We start from the raw sequence: 20923 nt of genomic DNA, 5'->3' as shown, positions 1-20923 counted from the left end.
ATTAATGAATTCTTAGGAATCTCACATCATTATATTACATTCCAATCTGCTTTGTATTAGTGTAAGTGCCATTTTAAATTCATTTAACAGTGTCAGTTTCAGTATTATAGTTCCAACAATAAAAGAAGCACATACGCTCTCTGAACAATATAAGATTAATCCACATGCCATTTGAATAATATTTTATCCTGTATAAAATAAAGTTTTGATCAACTATATATATTTTAAGTATCTTTTACCATTTTCTAATATATAGTTACTAGATGGTTAAAAAAAGCATGGCATCAAAGTTACGGAATTCACTTTTCCAAGAGTCCCTATCCACTTAGAACAGTGTTTCCCAAACTTGACAATTTTAAGGCATGTGGACTTCAACTCCCAGACTGTGGAATTCTGGGAGTTGAAGTCCTCATGCCTTAAAATTGTCAAGTTTGGGAAACACTGACTTAGAACATAGAATAATAGGAAATGCAAGACCTCAATGCCAGGAAGACCTCAAATCCTCTCATATTTCATTACTAGATGATTTTATCTGCATCTCCTACATTAAGCATGCTATTGCTGTGTTTATGTACATGTAATTTTAAGAAATTTGACTGAAATTGACAGATGTAAACCTTTTTACAATTAAAAAAAATATACACTGATTCAATGATATCAAAGATGATAATAAGAGGTTGTGTATATAGTAAGATAAAGTTAGATAATTCATATAATCACAACAATTATCTGATTTATTAGTATGTGTTTTTTTTAACAGAGAATGTCCAGATGCAGATTCAGTAGTAAGTAGTTTTAATTGAAATACATATGTGAATAATGTTAAAGTTTCAAGCAAGTGTCAGTTTTATCATCAGTTTTCTTTCTAACTATTTTTGGCCATTTTATCAGATGGCAGAAAGGCAGAATTTTCTGAAGCAACATTACAGGTAGTCCTGAGGCTATGACCACTTGTTCATCAACTGCTCAAAGTTACTAGAGTACTGAATGAGGGGGTATTATATCCAGTCTTTGAAGTTGCAGCCATGGCAGTGTCCCCATGGTCCTGTGATTGTGATTTAGGCAGCTGGCTCATAAATTACAAGAGTTGCAGAACCCGCAGTCACATCATCATCATTTGCAACCTTCCCTGCCAGATTCTATAAGCCAAGTCATGTACATTTACAGTCATGTAAAAGCTCCTCCTGCTTTTTGTCCCTGAGCAGCATGAGGACTTGTACTCCATAGTGCCCAACCACCCACACTCTGTTGCACCCATTTGTGGTATTCACCATCCCATGTCATCACCTGCCTGCCCATACTCCATCACACCTGCCTGCCCATATTTTGTTGTGTGGATCTGCCACATGCAGCTCTTGCCAGCTGACCTGCTTGCCTGGGCCACAATTTCAGCTGTGTAGGGACCCACAGTTTCAGAGGCATAAGCAGATGCGTATGGATTCTTGTCTCTTATGTCATGGTCATGTAAGTCCTCACTTAACAACCTATGTGGTCTCCACTTAATCACACCGGGTACTGCCAGTTTTGCCATTGCTATGCATTGTGATCACGTCTTCACTTTATGACCTTATTGCATAGGGAGGAAATTCTAATCCCAATAATAATTGTTAAACTGTAACTTTCCAGAATGTCCTGAAAAATTGTAGGCAAAATTATTTTCTTCCAATTGTTAATATTAATAATATTCTAATTAATATTAGAATAATATTCTAATATACTTTATGATAATTTAATGGATTTGATTTGTTTAAATAATAACACAATATTAAAAATGAAAATTATCTTTAAGGTTCCTAATTTGAACAGAATGATTTTTGCATGTCTTTGATGAAACTTTATTGGATATACAGTATCCAGTTCCACTGTTAAAATTAGAGTTATATCATTCGTGCAATTAGTTGGATTAACCTACAATATTTACTTTTTATTTGGATGCCTCACTACTCCTTGTTTAATAATTAGTAAACAAATTCATGCATATATGTCTTCAGTAAGCATTTTATTATTATTTTTTCCTATGTACCACATTAGATTAATTCTGTATCATAGTTTCAAAATATAAAAACAATTTTCTATTATTTTAAGATATTTTCTTTTTTCTATATAATTTTGAGTACAATAATAAAAAGGTAATACAAATTAAACTTAAAGAAAAAAAATACTTAGAAAATATAAAAAATGTAAGAAAAAAGAATGTTATGACCATCACAGCATCCCCACAGCACTCCATCAACATTCGGGTGCTTGGCAACTGGTACATATTTATGACAGATGCAGATCCTGAGGTCATGTGGTCATTATTTGCGACCTTCCTAGCCGGCTTCCACAAGAAAAATAAGAATGTTCTAATCTTCAAACATTTTACATAAGTTTTGTCATGATAATTCTCTTCTTACAAGTCATAAATCAAAGGATGATTGTCTTTGGTAGCTAACTACAAGGAGTTGCACTAATGACTGTGTCTCTGGCACTGCCCTCTTATTTTAAAGACTTTACTCTTTTATCTGGTTCTGCCAGTTGGCCTGGGGACCAGATGAGGGAATTCCGTGCTGGAGATGGCTGTCAGATTGATAGCAGACTCCATCTCCTCCCCTCTCTGCTCTCTACCCATCCATCGTATTGCTTATCATATTGATTATTATTCTCACTGTGTTCCTTTGTCATTTGTTTGTTTATTCTATTTTATTTCTCTTTGCACTTTTTTCATTTTTCTTCCTTTTTATTGTAAGCCATCTAGAATAGTGCCATTGCAAGATAGGTGGCCAATAAATTTAACAAATAAATAAAATAATTACTTTCATAAGAAAAATTAAAATATAATTTCCAGGATATTAAGCAACAGGATGGAGGCCTTAAAGAAGCAATTAAAGGTCATGGATATGCTGCAAAGATTGTTGCTTCCAAGCTATGAAGGGTCAATTTTGAGAGTTGTACTTAGCCCTCGCTGTTTCTGCTTTGAGAAAGATGTCTTTAGCCAAGACTTTTCAGCCTGAATTAGTTAATTGTCTTCATGTAGTCTTTTTATGTAGCATTTTAACTGTTTTCCACATAGTACTTTAGCTGTTTCTGTCGAGTATGAATTCTACAGAAACATATTTTAAAATAAGTGTTTTTTCTTCCAGAACATTCCAGATGTAGATGATGAGGGATATAGCATTAAACCTAAAGATTGTCAGAATATCCTTTGTTGTTATTATACTTAATATTTTCATGTATAAAGCATTAAATGATTTTATAGACCTTAGGCATTCTGTTTGCAGTAGTTGCATACAATATTAATTAACCTGGCATTCTCAGAGTGTGGATCTCAACCCCAGGGAGGGGGTTGCAAAATAATGAAGAGAAGGTTGCTGAAGAGTTTTCCTCACAAGCTTGCCATATTGATGCATAAGTACTCTGAAAGGATAACAACAGAACAGTTCCACAACCCTCTTTCCCTTTTTTAACACACTACTTTTCCTTTCAAAAGAAACTATGATAATATCTGGCAGTTTAAGGATTTTATGCAAAACTCTGACCCTTGTTCTGCAGAGATAGTTATTAGAGACTGCTGTGAGGAAGGAGAAATTGCAAGAATATTGGGAGGGATATCCAGTGCTAGGCTAGAAGAGACAGAATAGAGGTGCTATACTGCTCCTTCAGTGCAGCTTCATTGATTGTGAAAGAGCCAAAAGCAACTTACAGCCTGTCATTGTTTCGTAAACTGCAACATTTTATGAGGAGTTTTATGGAAAACTGATCTAAGCCAATAAGATATCCTTTATTTTCCATGATATATGGGCTACAATTTAATTATTAAATAAAAGGAATATATTTATTTCTTTCTCAGCTCTAACCCCAGTGAGTTACCAGTTTTATTCATTCAACGCAGGGGTGTCACATGATGTGTCACAACGTATTGTGACTTTTTCCCCATTGCCGGAGCTGGGGTGGGTGCGGTTTCAGCATGACGCATCCAGCCCGTGGGCCAGCAGTTTGACATCCCTGATTCAGTGGGTTAGGGTTAGAGTTAGATACATTTGTCACAGCAATGTTTGAGAAGCCTGTATTAATTGATCAATCAACCTTTTCCTTAACTGCAAATAACATGCCAAAGAAAATCATTTTTACTCCTCAAGTGATTCTGACTCTGAAGATGATGAACCAAGAAAGTTCCGTGTGGAAATCAAACCTGTGCATTCAGACTGTAGTTCTCATTATACAGTGCCTTCTTTGGATGAATTAAAAGAATCAATAGGAAACATCACACTTTCACCAGCTATATCTGTAAGTAAACTTTATATGCTATTTAGTATATAGTAATAGGGAAAATGTACCATGGTTAATACTTTCATAGGAATGTTACCATAACATTTAGCATAACTAGTTTTAGCATATTTTAGAATGTTGTATTAAGTTTTTTAGAGAAGGAATGAAGCAGTTATTGTTATATTCAGGGAATATGAATACAAAAAAGTGAGAAAAACAACATCAAAGGAAAGAAACCAGCTGACTAGGTTAGCTGTGCTGTTTTACAAACAGTTTTACTAATATTTGAAGCTATTTTATACAGACTTGTGCAGCTCTGTATCATAAACCTGTTACAAGCAAAAATAGTCATTTTAGTTCAAACTGGCATCATTTGTATTTTGAAGGCAGATACTTCAATTATGTTCAACTAGAGAGATTTAAATTACTTGTGACATTTAGGAGATAGACATATTTTTGGTTAAATTCTATCCATTGCCTGATAGAAAATAATATTGTTTTGTTGGGCTCCTTTATTCAAACTATCTAAAATGTGAGAAACAAGAAAAGTTTTCTTCAGTGTAGCCAGTTACAGAATAGCCTACATTTTGTAGGGATGATCCTGAGTAACACGGTAAATCTTTTCCCAATTTGAATTTATTTCAAGAGAGTGGAAGCAAAATCATTCCATCATCCAATATTTCACTCCCATTATCCATTGGCTTTTGTTCTGGTGCAAGTATGGGAAACTCTCCTAGATGTTTAGGGGAAAGAAATGAAAGATTTCGTTTTGAAGATGTTTCAGAATAGTCCATTGATTCTAATTTATTTATTTATCTTAATCTTAATTTTCAATCTAATCAAGCAATCTTAAGAGGTTTACAATAATATATATTCAAAAACTCCATAAAATCCCAATATTAGTGTTTTAAATAGTGCTGTTTGATTACAATTTTCAACTTTATATAAATTGTGGAACATCACGATAGTCTACATTCTAGAGGCCCAAATTTACTCTAAGATGGATAGTTGCAACTTCATTAAGGAACAGTTAAAATGTAGTAAAAAAAATGCTAGTATTATTAGGTCAGTGGATTTTTTTAAGGAATCTTGTCCATTAAAATAACAGAATCATTTTAAAACTTTATTTTTATTAACACTGTAGTTTGATGTTTGAAAATTAGAAAAGAATGTCCTTTTGTACATATAGCATGTACAAAACTGTGTAATTATGTTTTCCTTATTTTATTTCCTATGCTAACAGAGACATAGTCTTGTAAGTATTAAATCATATTTAATTAGCAGTATCATACTGCTTGATAAGGGATACAGCTAGAATATTGTAATTGATTTTATATACTGTAATGCACAGTTCACTCAAAGCTGCCAACTAGGTTTATGCCATGAAAATTGTAAAATTGTTTGTCCTGGTAATAATAAATTAAGAATAAGACAAGAATAAAATCCTAGGTATAATCTTTTATCAACATTTTCAAACCTGGAATCTAATTAGCCTCACACCATAAGAACAGGATTTGATTCACAGATAGTCCTTGACTTACAACCACAATTGGGACCACAATTTTGAACATAAGTCATGAAGGTCATAAATCAGGCACCCATGTGACTGGCCTTGATTTTACCACTGTTTTTACAGCGGTCATTAAGTGAATCAAAGTGGACATTATTTCCCCAAAACCAGCAAAAATGTTGCACATCAAGGTCACATGTCTATGGAATACTACAATCAGTTTTAAGTGTGAGTTGGTTGCCAAGCCTGAAATATGATCATGTGACTATGGAGAGGATGCAATATTTTACAACAGCCAGTAGTATTTTAGGAGCTGTAAAGCACCTTTTCCGAGGTCATTGTAACTCTGAACAGTCATTAAATGACTGGTCATAAGTCGGGGACTACCTGTATTATGCTTTAACATCAGAAGCCAACAATTTTCTTGATAATATCAGTGTTCTACCTTCCCAGTCGTAGACCTATAAAAGATGGAATGTAACATCTGTGTAAAAGCACTGACTTGTGACCATCCTGATGTTTCTTTAAACTCAATAAATTGAACAATGAATTCTGCCATTTTTACCTTAGAGCTGAAAACTTGTTCCTTACAAGTTAAACTTCCTTAAGTTTAAGCCTTTAAAAAAAAGAGAATGTCCCAGGTCTTTCCCAAGTCAAAGCTGGGATGGAGTTTGTTTTCAAGCTGCACTTCCAAAATAGCTTTAGGAGTGGTCATGACAGGCACCTAACCTTAGGTAATATGGTTCCAGTAATCAATATTCATTTTAATTGGCCATTCAGTAATTAATATGTCATACCAAGGGAGTGAAATTGTATATCAATTTCATATAAGCTACTGTTATGATTTGTTTTGTTTATCTAAGTCTTTTTCAGACCTTTAGTTTCATATTTGTTAAGTGCACATTTTTTACAGCAGGTTCAGAATTCAGAGCACTATGCAGAGGCTGTTTGAAACCACCTTTATATAGAATAATTAGCTTTCAGTATAGAATGACAGCTGGTTTTTTAAAATCATCCATAGTTGTTTTTATTATTTTTATTATTTAGAAATAATATTAGCCAGTTTCACTAATTCGGTTAAAAAAAATGGAGGACTTCTGTAGTAATATCAGGCAACCAAGATGGGATGATTCTATTGCATAAAACAATTGTGAGGTAATGATGCCATCTGATGTTCCAAATTTAAGATTCTAAACATCCTAGATATTTTATTTATATCTGTCATTCATTTTGCTAATGCTAATATCTGAGATTGGCTTTGGAATATTTCTTGCCTTCAACTTCTCCCTTAATTTACAAAGAAAATAATATGTGTTTACTAAAACTTGGGTTTTTTTTTCATTACCTTACATTTAGGCACAAATGAACCGGAATACATCTAGTAAGTTTGTCTGAACTGGTGTCTATCAGTGACATTTTCTTATGTTTGTATCATTTTAAATGTCCTGTTTTTATAAAAATAGATTTTATGTGCAAATGTATAAATAATGTGAATGCTGGATAATTGAGTTTCCTTCTGTATTAAGAGTACTGAAAGCAGTTTTTTCCCCAACTTGGATAACTTTAAAAGGATATATCTTTTGCCACTTGCCCAAAATATAGATCTAGACGGTTCTCAAGTTACAACAGTTCACTTAACGACAGTTCAAATTTACAACTCCCACACAAACACACTGAAAGTACTTATGTCCCGGTCCCAAAAATACAGCACCATGGTGGTTGTTCGCCCTTACGACCGATTACAGAGATGCTGCAACATGCCCCCTGCATATTCCCCCCCTTCTTGCTTCCTGGGTCCCCCCCCCCCAGGCATTGGATCTGTTTTGCTAGGCCACAGGGTTCCATCTGCACCTCCCTACCGCATCACCAATCACTCACTTGCCTTTCAAAGATCTCCAGAGCTGAAGATGTCAGGGTAGGAAAGAAGAACAGGCTGGACAGAAAAGCCACCCTTTTTTTCTCAGCTATTTTCCTTTTGTCATTAGATGCTAGCCTCCCCCTCCCCCCATTAACTTTATTAGTCTTACATTAGCACAGTTAATTGTGGGGAAAGGAAGGTATACAGTCCACAGCAAACCACTCCTTCCTACAGGCTTGTGTGATCATGTCCTTGCACATGCTCCCCCTCTCTGCAAAACCACTTTTGCAGGGAAGGGGAAACATGCACAAGGATATATCCCTGCACTAGGCCCACCCTGAGGTACCCCATGCACACTTAATGACCTGCGCAGTCGATTAACAAATGTATTGGGGAGAGCAGGGATGGGGTTTGTTCATTTAATGTGATTCACTTAACATTACGATCATAATGGGCAGGCTCCATTATGGTCTTAGCTCAAGGACTATCTGTATATAACTTAAATACAATATTTGTTTAGTGGCACTGTCATATTAGGTGACATAAAGGATACTTTGGAAGATTCTGACACTGGAATATGTATTACACAATACATCTTTAAGTCTATATCAAATTGAGAAAGAGTCTTCATCAAATTATGATGAATTATAGCACTTTAAATGGGCAGATAACTACATGTATCTTTCAAGCGATTTTCTTAAAACCCAGTGGGCTATATCTGATAAAATTTAGTCTTCATTAGAACAGGATGGAGAACTGATAAAACCTATACATTTTAAATCTATACTCTTACATATTTAAAGGGTAAAAGTTCATTCCCATGTGGAGCCAGAGTAGACAAGATATTGGAATCTATGATCAGATCACCAAGCCATTTCTCAGATGGTAAATTCAGATCAAAATGTACCCTGACGGAAAGGTTTTTATCATTTTCTTCATTGATATTTGTAGCTGCTATTTTCCCTAACTGATGGGCAAGGAGGTACTTTTTAATTAAAAGAAGTAGGAAAAGCATGCAGGACATTGCTTCTTTAAAAAATTCCAATTCTTTAACAGCAACGGCCATTTTCCCTTCTAAGTAATCAAGTAGCCTATTGCATCTATATGTTGTGTTTGTGTGTGAGAAAGAGGGGAAGGTTAGATACAGATATATAGATATAGAATCCTCAGGAACTAAGCAAGATCCTTTGCATGCATGTTACCTGTGTGTATTATGTGTATGAATGTGTTTAACTCTGTAATCATGCCGTGTTTTCTACATGTGTGTATTGAGAAGCATGAGGCAGACTGCATATGCTCTGCTCTGAGTTACATGACCAGGAGGGAAGAGTTGCTAGTATTCCAAATCATGACCAACTATTTTTCCCATAAGAGTATCTGGAAAAACATTTTTCTGGTATGCTTTTCTCCATAGCCACATTTTCAGACTTTTAATTCAACCTTTCCTTTGTTAGTTTCTTCAAATAAATTGTATTTCATTTTGTTCTAGTTTTGGAAAGTTACCCTACTTGTTGACAATCCTGAGCCCCTTTCATAATCTATGTCCAACATTCTGTTGGGTTAAAAAGAATAGTTAAATAGGAAAGGCATATAATATACAGCATAGTTTACAGGTTTTTTTTTTTTTTTTTTTTTTTTTGCTTTTACAATCCTTTAATACTCCATTCTGAGTTGTATGATCAGGACAGATTGAAGGAATGAGAAGGATTTGGCAAAATTTCAGTTCATTCCCCAATTGCCTCCCATTTTTCTAAAATCCCTCAGATTTGGCCCAGCATTATTTCCAGCACTCTGTTAGGTTGAAAAGAATAAAAATGTCACAAGTAGAAAAGAAAACTTAATCTAAATGACCCTCTCATACTTCTGATCATTTTTTAAAATTTCAAATTGCCAAAAACTACTGTATTTACACCTTGTTCAATACAAAAGTTTATATATTACTTACATGTTGAATTTCCAAGGGGAAAAAATATTTCAACATAGTAATTTAAGACATTTCTTTTTCCGGGTGTTAGTTTCTTTATTGTTAATTACTTCACTGCTAAAAATCAAGTTTATTGCCATTTTGATATGTGACCTGGGATATCAAGGGAATTGATTCTTTCTTCAGGAACTTTTGGGGCTGCTGGCATTGTATCTGAAAAGCCAAAGGTTTTAGATGGTTTATGTTTGTGTAAGCAAGGGATTACTACTGATTCAGTACACATCTGAAAGGTTGTCCCCATTGTATATGAACACAGAATCAATCAATCTAAAAGTCAAAGCTTTAGTTTAGATTAATATATAGAATAAATTGCCTTTCGGTAAAACTGCCATGTAAAGGTTTTTGCAATCTTTATTTATTTATTGCATTGTTTTTATCCCACTTCTTCCACTGAAGTTATATACATATGTTGCATTTATGACACATAATAAGTAAATTATAAATGATTACACTTAACATTGTAATCAAACAATACCAGATCTAGAGAAAACAAAACAATTTCTTTAACTTTTTGGGCTGCCTTTCGATAGGACAGTTAGATGGTCTTATGGTGAAAGAGGATACAATCTTGCTGGCAGGGATCTGGTGCTGTCCTTCTTGTTCCTAGATAGAATATCCCCCGTATGAGAATTTGTATTAGATAGGTAGCACATCAGAGCAAAATATGACAAAATCAAATAAATTGTAATACATATCAATTTTTCTTGAACGTTTGAGTGAGTTTTTGTTTTCACTTTTATCAATTGGTATCGTGCTTTTTATAAAAACCTGGCTAATTTTGTTAATTAAATATATTTTTAACAAATATATCTTTTTAAATAGGTGAAGAATTAACAAAATCAAAGTTTTCTGCTTCATCTAATGAGTAAGTTTCATATTTGATATTCATGTTTATTTGAAAGGCATTGAATATTATTTTGCAAGATTTTTTCCAGTTTGCAGCATTCACAGCTTGATTTGATATTACAGTTTAGACATTAGGAAACATGTTTTTGATTTTTCATTTTAAAATTCAGTCTTTCATTCTGCTTTGTTGTTAATTTGTGCTCAGTTTGCAATAAATATATCCGTACATTGAGTTACATTTTATATTTATTTTTTAATCTTTGCTTATATTCATACTGAAAAACAGGAAATTACAATACCAGCAGAATAATAATAGTTATACAGTGAAAAATAACTAGCTGTGTTATAGTGATTAATCATTTGACTGTGTAAAATATAAGCTTAACACTGTTTAAAATAAATATAAATTATTTTCTTGCTTTTGTAAGATGACAAACTTTTACTATAAACAATTACAAGTATTGTTTTCAAATATACTTAGATCATATAGAACAGTGCTTTTCAACCTGTGGTATGCGTACCACTAGTGGTAGTTCGGCACCTGGCAGGTGGTACGCATACGACTGGTTGAAAATCATTGTAAAAAAGTGTAAAAGTGTAGCGGGGAATGAGCTGAAGCAGCAGCAATGCCACACTGGCCTGTGGGAGAGTCAGCTGGAGTTGCGGTGTTGCCAGGGCTCTGCTGAGCACCCAGGATTGAAGCGTGGGTCCAGCTGATTGGCGCTTCTGGAAGCAGCTGACAGCCTTGTGGAAAGGAGTCAACTGCAGCTACACCAAAGAAAGGGGGGGAGGAGAGAGGAGAGGATATAAAAGCGGAGTTTGGAGGGAGAGAAAAAACACAGTGTGGAAAGAGAAGGGGATGGAGTAAGAGATGGAGAAGCATGTAACCTTGGGGAAAGGACTCAGCTGCAGCTACACTGAAGAGAAAGGGGGAGGAGGAGAGGATATAAAAGGAGGTTTTGGAGGGAAAGGGAAAGAAAAAACACAATGTGGAAAGAGAAGGGCATGGAGTAAGAGAAGGAGAAACACGCAGCCTTGGGAAAGGAGTCAGCTGCAGCTACACTGAAGAGAAAAAGAGAAGAGGGAAAGAGAGAGGAGAGGATATAAAAGGTTTTGGAGGGAAAGGGAGAGAAAAAACATGACATGGAAAGAGAAGGGGACACGGAGTAAGAGAGACTAAGAAATGTGCGGCCTTGGAGAAAAGAGTCAGCTGCAGCTACACCAAAGAAAAAAGGAGGAGAGGGGGGAGAGAAGAGGATATAAAAGGAGGTTTTGGAGGGAAAAGGAGAGAAAAATCAGATGACCAGGAAAGAGAAGGGGATGGAAAAAAGAGAGAAGAAGAAAGACTTCTCTGAGTCAACCAGGAGAGGATAGAATAGTGTAAAGATTAATGTCAGAGAAACAAGCACAAGTTTCCCATTAAAAGTGTGGTAAGTGGGTGTACAGATAATTCTCAGCCTACAACCACAATGGAGCCCAAAATTTATGTTGCCAAGTGAGAAATTTGTTAAATTTTACGACTTTTCTTGCTATATTTGTTAAGTGAATCACTGCAGTTATAATAATAATAATAAAGTTGGAAGGGACCTTGGAGGTCATCGAGTCCAACCCCCTGCTCAGACAGGAAACCCTATACCATTTCAGACAAATGGCTGTCCAGTCTCTTCTTAAAAACTTCCAGTGTTGGAGCATTCACCGCTTCTGGAGGCAGGTTGTTCCACTGGTTAATTTTTTTAACTGTCAGGAAGTTTCTCCTTAGTTCTACGTTGCTTCTCTCCTTGATTAGTTGTTTAATTAGTAACACAGTTCTTAAGTGAATCTGTTTTCCCCATTGACTTTGCTTGTCAAAAGATTGGAAAAGGGGATCACATGATCCTGGGACACTGTGACCATCATAAATATGAATCAGTTGCCAAGCATCCGAATGTAAATCACGTGACCCTGGGGATGCTGCAAACGGTCATAAGTGTGAAAAATTGTCATAAGTCACTTTTTTCAGTGCCGTTGTAACTTCGAACAGTCATTAAGCGAACTGTTGTATATGGAGGACTACCTGTACTTCATCACTTTTTTTCCTTTTTGGGGGGGAGTCATCAAGTTTTTGACACCTTGCTAGGCGACTGGTGGTACTTGAATATTGTCATATCCTAAAAGTGGTACAATTTGTGAAAAGGTTGAAAAGCACTGATATAGAGCCATGTGGCAGCAATATTATTATTCAATCTACATATTGTTCTTTATGTGTGTCTGTACAAGTACGCCTTCTGCCTTCTGTCTTCAAACCCCAGAATACACTAAGACTCCTAGAAGTTTGTCCATCCCAAGGATAAAACACCCAGACACAAACTGAGCAACGTGGTATATACAGTACAGTGCAGTGAGCCATGTGCAGATCTGTACATTGGGGAAACAAAACAACCACTTTATAAATGCATGGCACAACATAGGAGAACAAATCCCATCAGGACAAGATTCAGCAGTCCATCTGCACTTAAAAGACAAAGGCTACTCTTTTGAAGATAGCAAAGTCCACATTTTGGAGAGAGAGGACCGCTGGTTTGAAAGAGGGGTCAAAGAGGCCATCTGTGTCAAAATTGAACAGCCTTCTCTCAACAGAGGAGAACAGATACGACATCATCTATCTCAGTGGTTCTCAACCTTTTTAATGCTGCGACCCCCGACCGGTCGTAAGTCGAGGACTACTCAACTGGTGCAGCACCAGTTGCAAAATGGGACTTTTGGCGGGCTCAGCAGGGCAGAGACAGCCTGGACAATTCCTATTGGCTTTTGAAAGCCAATAGAATTAAACTCTATTCAAGAAAGTCTATTCTATTGGCTTTCAAAAGCCAATAGAATAAAAGGGAGTAGCACAGCTAAGGAAAAGGGGGAAAAAATGCGTTGTTTGACGATCCCCATGAAATGGTCGTTCGACCCCAAATGGGGTCCCGACCCACAGGTTGAGAACCACTGGTCTATCTCCAGTCTACATCACAGTCCTTTCAACAGTTCCAAGAAGGCTCCACACCCATTTGCACTACTCAGGTGACCCTGATGACACAGATAAGCCTCTAGATGGCATCAACGGCTCTCTAATGAATGGAAAATCCTCTGCAAGGAATATAAATCCTTCCATTCCCCACCATCCAGTCAGAGCTGAAGAAGCCTCTTGGATGAGAAGCAAAACGTCTTCAAAGAAAAAAAAAAGGAAGTCCAGTTGCCTCTTGAAAAAGCACCTTTGGGATCTCCAGGAGAAGCTCATTTTTACTCTTCACTGTTCATCACAAAATAATTTGAGTTTTTCCTATTTAGAATCCTATCTAATTTCAGGGCAGAATTTTAAAACAGTATTGAACAACAATTAATTATAGTTAAGAAATTTATCTTCATTTATCAATGCTTATCTTCCTAGAAGTATCATAAGAAGCTATCAGTCCTACAGGGCAGTTCAGATTAAGGAACAGATGTTGCATTGACCTAAAATAAATTCTTCATGTGAATTGTATTTAATTAAAATTTAATTATTTTACTGCTATTGTTTTTATATAGTAAATTGTTTAAGAATCTTAGCAATTTAGTAAATTATTTCAGTGTATTTTAAATTTGCTTAAATGTTATAGTTTTATAAAGTTCAATTTTATTTTTATTCTAATTATCTTAAAACTGTACTCAATTGTATTTTGATCACTTATAATAATAACATTAACTAGCAAACTAAGAATAAGTTTCTGTAGTTGTTAATGAATTCATGCGCTATTAACTGTAATTGTCCCAGATACCGTAGTAAGATGACCCAAAGCGCATGGGACAATTTTGCAATAACCTGTTGCTTTCAGATACCAATCCTGATCAACATATTACATTATCAGGTTCTGTGCAGCAGTACTCAAAACTAATCTGATAAAATTACCTGTGTCTGTTCAGGTTTGGAAGAAATATTATAGAAGTGATTTTAAAATTCCATTATGGGCTATACCATGGCATGCGATAGAAGAGATAAGGAGAGGAGTCAAGATGGATAGTGTTTCTTATGTACAATTACTTAGATGGGATGGTAAAAACTGGCAATTAAAATCCTTGGAAGATTTAACACAAGAAAATATTATTTATTCATGGTTTCAGTATAGACAAATAGTGGAGAGGTGGAAGATAGATCGTAATGTGGGTTTGCTTAGAGAAGATGAGAATTTGTTAAAACAAATAAAAGATCAAAGACGAACTCATATTAAGAGAATTTATGGGGTGTTGATAGAATTGGATTCAGAAGCAGAATTAGTGAAAGAATGTATGGTTAAATGGGCACAAAATTTTGAAGAACCGGTTCTATTAGATACTTGGGAGATTATTTGGGTGAGGAATGTTAAATTTACACAAGCCCAAAATTTAAGGGAAAACTTTTATAAAATGTTTTATAGATGGCACCTTGATCCACAAAAAATGTCTCGTATGTATCCTGACTTGCAGCCTAAATGTTGGAGATGTGGATGTTTAGATGCTAATTATTATCATATCTGGTGGTCATGTAAAAATATAAAAGCTTTTTGGATTAAGATATGGTGGAATATTCAAAGAATTTTTAGAAGGAGGATAAAATTTATTCCACAATTGTTTTTGTTAGGTATTGTTTCTGATTGTGATAGTAAAGAGACTATATTGATGTTAAATTTAATTATAGCGGCCAGGTTGTTAGTAGGGCAATGTTGGAAGAAGGAATCTTTGCCTACTTTGCAAGAGTGGTTTTTAAAAGTTTCTTATTTGGCGGAAATGGCAAAGATTTCGGTTTTCTTGAAAGATCAATCGCAAGAGAAATACCTCCTGGTATGGAAAAAATGGATAGATTTCATACAATATAAGTTGGATATAAAAAAATATTATTTAGTTTTTGAATAATTTATATTTAAATTTCAAGATATTTCATAGATATATTTTTTAACTTTTTTATTTTTCTTTTTTTATTTGAATTTTTCTTTTCTGTTTCTTTTTTTCTTTCTTCTTGTATCCTTTTTATATATTGTTGTTAACTATTTTATAAGTTGTTTAATTAATGTACTTAGATTTGCTTATGGTTTACATGGGGACCAAAAAAAAAAATTACCTGTGTCTGGGCCTCTATAAATTAGATTTAATGAGCATCTAGTTCTGCCATATTGCAGTGCCTTATAAGTTGTTATAGCTTTCCACAAATTATGTATGCTTCCCTATACCCATCTTTTTGATTCTGTTAGATTCTTGCTTTAAATTTTTAATTGAGGTATCTTTTTTATTTTAGTTTTATTCTTGATGTGTGTTTTTAGATTCTATGTGCTTTTTAATGACAGTACCATTTCCTCTTTATGGTGGCCCATGACTGATAACATTTTGATTGGTTGGTTGATTGATTGTAGTAAGATATATTTTATACATATGTATAGTTTGAATTTATTTTCTGATATCTTGTCCATTAGGAAAAGTAACAATGACCTCTTGGCATGGGACCCACTCTTTAGAAATTCTGGTGATTCATCTTCCCTGACCTCAACAATGTCTTCTTCTTCATCTGGTAACATTTCAATCTATGAAAAGCTGAAATTATGCTTGTTTTTTAATAAACAATTATATTGAATGTGTGCTATATAAAAGTATTATAAAATATACTGTAGCAGTCATTCAGATCTGTACTTTTTCATGCTAACATAGTTATTTAGAAGAGAAAGGTAACCCTAGGATTTTTTTATACTTTCTGTAACTTCTAAGCATGCTATTCTCTCTTTTCAAAGCTGTCTTTTGATAAAAGCTCTTGCACATACCATAATGCTATCAAGCATTATTTCAGATGCACAGTAGACTTTGTGAATTTATTTATATATTTAGAATATGGCATACAATCTCAGGGGTGGAATGGAACAACTTGGTATGGCCAGCTTCATGCGGCCAGCTTGTCACCTCCATGTCACTTCTGCCTACTCCCTGCTACCAAGTTGTCACAGGACAACTCAAATTCACTGCAAGGACAACTCACCACGGGCAACCAGAAGGAGAGCCAAGCAGGTGGGCAAGCGAATGGATGGGCAGAACAGTGGCTGTGGCAGCTGAGGACTTCCCATTTTCACAGTCCCTGCTACCGAGCCATTCGGCAGCAGTGGGTGGGGAAGTGATGGAGGCCAGGTGCATCTCATTTTCATACCTGCCATCACCAAATGACCCAAATACCACTGTCAATACTGAATGACCTGTAGCAGTGGCGGGATGTATGAAAATGGCCTCCCGGCCTCCACCATCTCCCCACCACCCACCCCAACCACCACCACTGCCAAATGATCCAAACCTCAGTAATTTTAACTGAGTAGTAACTATTTCTGCAATGGTATTATAATGTAATTAATTAAAACTCTTTATTGATGCTTTGCATATACAATAGTTATAAACAGGATAATGGATTTTTTCACAGTTCATAAGCTATAATTTATAGTAATATACTTATGGTACCTACACTGAACTATTTTTTAGTTTAGCCGTTTCCTGACTTTTAAAATACTGCTAAATTAATCTTAGATTTAAATATTTTTGGAACAATTTGCTGTTATTTACTAATTAATTGTACAAACAGATTAATATTCTGTAATTGCCTTCCAGGAAGACCAACAACTCCTCTTTCAGTAGGAACATTAGTACCTCCCCCAAGACCAGCTTCTAGACCAAAGTTGACTTCAGGGAAACTCAGTGGAATTAATGAAATTGTAGGTTCATTACATCTTGAGACTAATGATCTTTACTTTCCTAATCATAGCATTGTTAATTTGAACACTAAGTTAATGTTTTTGAATTTTGTTTGTCAGCCAAGACCATTCAGCCCTCCTTTGACCTCCAATTCCAGTCCATCTCCCTCAGCCCCTTTGGCACGTGCAGAGAGTTCTTCCTCGTTATCATCATCTGCTTCACTAAGTGCAACAAATACACCCACAGTTGGTAAGTTATTGTCTGCCACGATTATGTTTTTAGTTTCTGAAAAAAGATTATTTATTATTCATAAAGATTTATATGTCACCTAGTTTCATTGCCTCAAGGTACTATATAACTAAATGGATAATGTAGCATCCAAGCACTCACCCATTCACCCAATACAGCAAATCTCTCATAAATCAAAATCAAAAACTATCACCAGAATGAAAATCAATTTTCAACAAAAAGATAGGTAATCCCTAATGTCCAAATGTCTATTGAAACACTCCTGCTTTTTTTTTTCAACTTCCCAAAACAGTAATTACAAGACCGAAAATCCAAACAGAATGATTTCAGGTAATGCTATTTTTCTGTCTCCACCTAACTAGATCTCAATGATATATACCAAATCTATCCATTTTACCATCACTAGATTATAAACACCTTTATTATAGATGGATTTGGTGTTTTTCAGCAGCAACTAGACACCAAGACTCCCAACAATTCAATCACTTGGGCTTACAGAAAGTGAAATTTGCATCAGATATAATAGAAAAAGTTCCACATTTTGGAACTTACAAAACATCCACAGAGAAACACTATTTCATTATAGAACTGCTGTATGAGGGAAAATATTTTTATAGTTTATTATTATGATCTGATCTTACTTTGATTTTGAGGTTATTGATTCTGAGCTCTTTTTCATAAAAGCACATGATAACCCTAATTCTAATTTTGATATGACATTTAAAAATATTTTTGCAATGAATTTCCATTAATTAGTGTAGTATTTTGAATTCTGCATCAACTTATACATAATATTTAAAAACAAATGTCATGAAAAATGTAACTGTAGAGTTAACAACTGTAGAGTTAATATTATTTAATTGAAGCCTATACATTATGTATTCTAGGAACTTCACGTGGTCCTAGCCCTGTCAGCCTAGGAAGTCAGGATACATTGCCTGTTGCAATAGCCCTAACTGAATCTGTAAATGCCTACTTCAAAGGAGCAGATCCCACAAAGTCAGTAAAATTGTAATTCATTTTGAATGTCATATTTTGCATTTAAAAATCAGATAAGGTCTCCTTAGTTTTGAGCAAATTTTGAACCTTCAATACTTATTGATATAGTTCAGTAAATATATTAGTGAATTGTGTCACATTTTTAAACAACTATTGTATTTTGGGAATGCATAACTACTGCAGTATTTTCATCTCTTTTGCTAGACTATTTTATAGATCTTTCAGGTTTACTTTTTTAAAAAATCCCTTTCAACAAAATTCTATCAAATGCATTTTATTTATATACTTACTGTGGATTGGACTTCAAGAAAAATGTCCATTCTATGGAACCAATCATTCCACTCCCCCAAATTCTGACCAGAACTTTACCTTTGTTTTCTACAACTAAGGTAGCATTTGTATGTACTTGGCTGGAATGAATGTGGCCGGCTGTCTGCACCAGTGTTTTTTAAACTTGGCAACTTTAAATTGTGGATTTCAACCAACATGCTGGCTGGGGACTTCTGGGAGCTGAAGTCTACACATCTTGAAGTTTCCAAGTTGGAAAAACCTTGGTTTATACCTTTCCCCAAAGGTACAGAATAGCATTTGCAGGAATTCTATTTGGAGCATTTCCAAAGATGGTGATTTTGCTTTGGATGCTCAGTGCTTCCTGAAAATAAGAGCAAAGTTGTTCTGGGCAGGTTTATGTGAGGAAAATTGGCTCCCCATTTTGTTTCACCTGAATTCTACAAGATAAGGCAGGGAACTGAGCTCAATTAATTAAAAATGGCAGCTAATGCTTGCTTACAGCTTAAATGAATAAATGAGACTTGAACACTGGGCACTATCTAACAAAATGAAATTCAATGATGCAAAAAGTAAGGTTCTACATTTAGAAAAACCAAATGTACATGTATAGTATAGGGGATACCTTGCTCAATAGTAGTAACTGTGAGAGGGACCTTGGAGACCTAGTGGACAATCACTTAAATATGAGCCAGTAGTGTGCTGCAGCTGCCAAAAAAGCCAACACAGTGCTAGGCTGCATTAGCAGAGGGATAGAATCAAGATCACGTGAAGTATTAATACCACTTTACAATGCCTTGGTAAGGCCACACTTGGAATACTGCATCCAGTTTTGGTCACCACAATGTAAAAAAGATGCTGAGACTCTAGAAAGAGTACAGAGAAGAGCAACAAAGATGATTAGGGGACTGGAGGCCAAAGCATATAAGGAAAGGCTGCTGGAATTGGGTATGTCTAGTTTAATGAAGAGAAGGACGAGGGGGGACATGATAGAGCCGAGGTGGTGCAGCAGTTAGAGTGCAGTACTGAGGCCACTTTAGCTGACTGTGTTCAGCAGGTCAGCGGTTCAAATCTCACCTGCTCAAGGTTGACTCAGCCTTCCATCCTTCCGAGGTAGGTAAAATGAGGACCCAGATTGTTGGGGGCAATGTAAATATATATATACATTGCTTACTGGTGTACACCGCTTAGAGAGTGCTTACACTTAAAGCGGTATATAAGTCTCATAAAATAAATAAATAAAATAGCAGTGTTCCAATATCTCAGGGGCTGCCACAAAGAAGAGGGAGTCAAGCTATTCTCCAAAGCTCCTGAAGGCAGGACAAGAAGCAACAGATGGAAACTAATCAAGGAGAGAAGCAATCTAGGACTAAGGAGAAACTTCCTAACAGTTAGAACAATTAACAGTGGAACAACCTGCCTCCAGAAGTAGTGAATGTTCCAACACTGGAAGTTTTTAAGAAGAGACTGGACGGCCATTTGTCCGAAATGGTATAGGGTTGTCTGCTTGAGCAGGGGGTTGGACTAGATGACCTTCCCTTCCATCATCATCATTATCATTATTAATTTATGTACATTTCAAATCCAAATCAAATTTACTGTGATTCCACTAATTAACTGTAAAAGTAACACTTGTCTTTTTACATTTTTCTCTAGATGTATTGTGAAAATAACTGGTGATATGACAGTATCATTCCCAAGTGGGATTATTAAAGTCTTCACTAGCAATCCATCTCCTGCTGTGCTTTGCTTTAGGGTAAAAAACACAAGCAAACTAGAACAGATTCTTCCAAATGTGCAACTCGTGTACAGGTTTTGTATCTTTTATTTATTATAAAGCCATACTTTTTAATTATCTTTCTATAATTTCATTCTACTTGACTTGCAAAGTATGCTTCTTTCATAAATACCCTTATATTTCTTGCATTTAAGTTTTATAATTTAATTAAAATTCATTTTATGATTGTGATTAATTAAAATTAACTGTTAATTTCATAGAAGTATTTCATTTTAGAAAACTGTTCTAAATAATTTAAATCCAACTTTCAAGATGGATTAAAAAATCTAGTTATGCTATGTTATGTTAAACTATGCTGTTATGTTATGTTATGTTACATTATGATATTTATTGCTGTTCATCTTGAAATACTTCTAGAGAGGCTTACAGAATAAGTTAAACATTATAATGCCTGATCTCAGACTTATGGTTTAAAAATATCTAACATGAAAAGGAAATGGTGAAAAAATA

The 20923-nt window shown here is 35.1% G+C and overlaps 1 protein-coding gene across 2 annotated transcripts in view; it reads left to right on the top strand.

Annotated features, from left to right (window-relative positions):
- Positions 1-20923, top strand: part of FCHO2 (FCH and mu domain containing endocytic adaptor 2) — an 81624-nt gene that overhangs the window by 43171 nt on the left and 17530 nt on the right. Inside the window, exons 11-21 of one of the 2 annotated variants that reach the window (XM_039320713.1) lie at positions 761-785; positions 3123-3177; positions 4088-4266; positions 5492-5503; positions 7115-7139; positions 10423-10465; positions 15888-15982; positions 17056-17159; positions 17259-17388; positions 18276-18387; positions 20332-20487. In XM_039320713.1, the coding sequence (XP_039176647.1) occupies positions 761-785; positions 3123-3177; positions 4088-4266; positions 5492-5503; positions 7115-7139; positions 10423-10465; positions 15888-15982; positions 17056-17159; positions 17259-17388; positions 18276-18387; positions 20332-20487 (936 nt within the window). The remainder of the gene's footprint in view (positions 1-760; positions 786-3122; positions 3178-4087; positions 4267-5491; positions 5504-7114; positions 7140-10422; positions 10466-15887; positions 15983-17055; positions 17160-17258; positions 17389-18275; positions 18388-20331; positions 20488-20923) is intronic. The other variant, XM_039320714.1, reaches the window with a different exon arrangement.

Source organism: Crotalus tigris, unplaced genomic scaffold (genome assembly GCF_016545835.1).
Source record: "Crotalus tigris isolate CLP2741 ecotype Arizona unplaced genomic scaffold, ASM1654583v1 scf7180000023687.2574627, whole genome shotgun sequence".
Taxonomy (NCBI): domain Eukaryota; kingdom Metazoa; phylum Chordata; class Lepidosauria; order Squamata; family Viperidae; genus Crotalus; species Crotalus tigris.
The sequence above is the reverse complement of the archived record's forward strand: the minus strand, read 5'-3'. Positions and strand labels throughout refer to the sequence as shown.